Source organism: Cotesia glomerata, linkage group LG1, assembly GCF_020080835.1.
Source record: "Cotesia glomerata isolate CgM1 linkage group LG1, MPM_Cglom_v2.3, whole genome shotgun sequence".
NCBI lineage: Eukaryota > Metazoa > Arthropoda > Insecta > Hymenoptera > Braconidae > Cotesia > Cotesia glomerata.
In genome coordinates this window covers 7426470-7428715 of record NC_058158.1, presented here as the reverse complement: position 1 = coordinate 7428715, position 2246 = coordinate 7426470, and the positions used below count along the sequence as shown (strand labels likewise).

General features: G+C 30.3%; 1 protein-coding gene across 1 annotated transcript; it reads right to left on the bottom strand.

Annotated features, from left to right (window-relative positions):
• Positions 1-518: 518 nt before the first annotated feature.
• Positions 519-1425, bottom strand: LOC123267368. The gene is made up of 3 exons (XM_044731950.1): positions 1269-1425; positions 804-1179; positions 519-719 (listed from the first exon to the last, which is right to left on the bottom strand). Exons 1-3 carry the CDS (start codon positions 1344-1346, stop codon positions 661-663), a joined length of 513 nt encoding a protein of 170 aa, XP_044587885.1. The 5' UTR covers positions 1347-1425; the 3' UTR covers positions 519-660.
• Between the last annotated feature and the right edge of the window lie 821 nt (positions 1426-2246).

Here is a 2246-nt window from a genome sequence, read left to right as displayed (position 1 = left end):
TTGTCATATGCGCACGTTAATCGTTGGTACATCCAAAATGAGGTGACATCCGGACGTCCACGTAAAATTTTTTTCAAAGCATTTTTTTTTTTTTTCAAAATAGCTATATGAAATGATTTTAGAAAGTAAAAAATGGTTTAATTTAAGTGTTTTCTCGGTGTACATCTACTTATATTATTGTATAAGTGTAATATGGTTGTGATAGAGACATTTAAAGATCACAAAATTGCTTGACCTTGACGAGTCGAGTATAAAGCACAACCTCACGCGCTTCGCGCTATGAGGCGTGCAAAAATATCACTTTTAAAAAAATTTTTTGGATACAAGAATATTTATTTTCGATAATCATTGAGGGTACATTTTTTTGTAAAACAAGGAAGAAATAAAGCATCGTAATTTTCCTTTTCATAATCATAAGTATTTATTTTAACCATAATATTATTGATGACAAATGTAAATTACAGAATTATTTATCATTTTTAAATTTAATTTTACGTAAAACTGTCTAAATTCAAACGATTATAATCCAAAGATCTCTATTTCTCAAAGAATACAGTTTGTTATTGTCGTAATACAAATCTCCAATGACATACATTTAAAATCTTTCACCATTCATTCTAAATAATAGTTTGAAGCAATAATGTTATTTTCCGGACTCTATTAATACCAACCAGCACGACATAAAAAATCCCACCATTGACACTCACGGACCACATGCTCTGAAAAAATATATTCCTATTATAAAACATATTCCAGTTTTGTAAATAAGTGAGTACATCACAAAAAAATCTCGATAAATTTACCTTTTCCGTCTAATTCAGTTTTATTATTTTTCCCATTAATAGACCCACATATGTCCTTGTGATCTTGTACCACACAAATTTTACCTTTACCGCACTTCTTTCCATCACATGGATCCCTACATTTCTTTTCCAAGCAATCTAAGTTATCTGGACAATCCTTTTGCTTCGTACATGATTTAGCATTTGATGTACAATTGATTGTATGGTTCGTTATTAAGCAGATATCATCTGTAAACTTACAACTGGTAGAATTACACGGGTTTCTGCACTCTTTAGCCTCTACGAAACATGACAAATTATCAGGACAGTCTTTATTACTGGTGCAGTATATAGGAAACCATGCCTGCAGCCAACGCTGACAATTTTTGCCCAAAGCCTTAAATAAAAATAAATAAATAAATATTAATATTGATATTCTTAATTAATAATATGGAATAAAATAAAAATAAATAATATAATAATTACGTCAACTTTATTTGTAAATGACAAAATCACCAGTGCAATTACTACGACTTCAAAAATAAGGAGGTTTTTTGGCTTCATAGTACTTTTCTTAAGAAAAATCCGTCTTAGAAGAAATATGGTTCACGCTAAAAAAGTTTATAGTAAAGTGATAGTAGCTACTTTAATTATCTCTTTTTATACTTATTGCTCTGACGTTATCAAAAACGTACATGTCAATACAAATTTTTTCAGCAGCATATCATTAATTTTATTGAATTTATCAAATGGAATTCAACAAAGAAAAATTCATGAATTTTTTAACTTTAATAAAGTTGATAATATTTATTATTATTTATCCATACATTTTAAGTTTATTAAAAGTGTATTTTTTATAATTAATAATGAAGTGGAAAAAAATTTTTTTATTTACAAATGCGATAATCTATTAATAATATACTTCGATTCGGTTGACTAAATAATTATCTGGTAATGATCAATTTTTTAGAATTGACCAGATTTTTAATCTGAACGAGAACAGACATAGCTCTCTCTTTGATATCAGGCACATATCCCGCGGGACTGGAGGATTTGCAGAAGCCCGCTGTGAACAAGATAAGAGCTGCTGTGGTGTTACTCGCCGAGGAAGTAAGGACAAAAAGCGGTAAGTGGGACAGGTAACCGCGCGATAAAACGTACGACACCTGAAAGTTATGCACGAGCACGCACCATCTTGAGTCAAGGAGCTCTTATTTAAAAAGAGGAAAAAACAAACAAACAAAAAAATAATAAAATAGCCATAGCTGCAAAATAATACCACGACCGTCCACACACGAGACTCACTATTATCCTCTCACGAGAATTGAATTCGCGCTTTACTTTGTATGAGTAAAAAGAGTAATGTAAGAACTGCTTCTGGTGAGTAAGTGTCTTTACTTTATTTATCGGTGCGTTTTATACATAAAAATTTTTCTTTCTACTCGTTGGAATAAGATTTTTTTT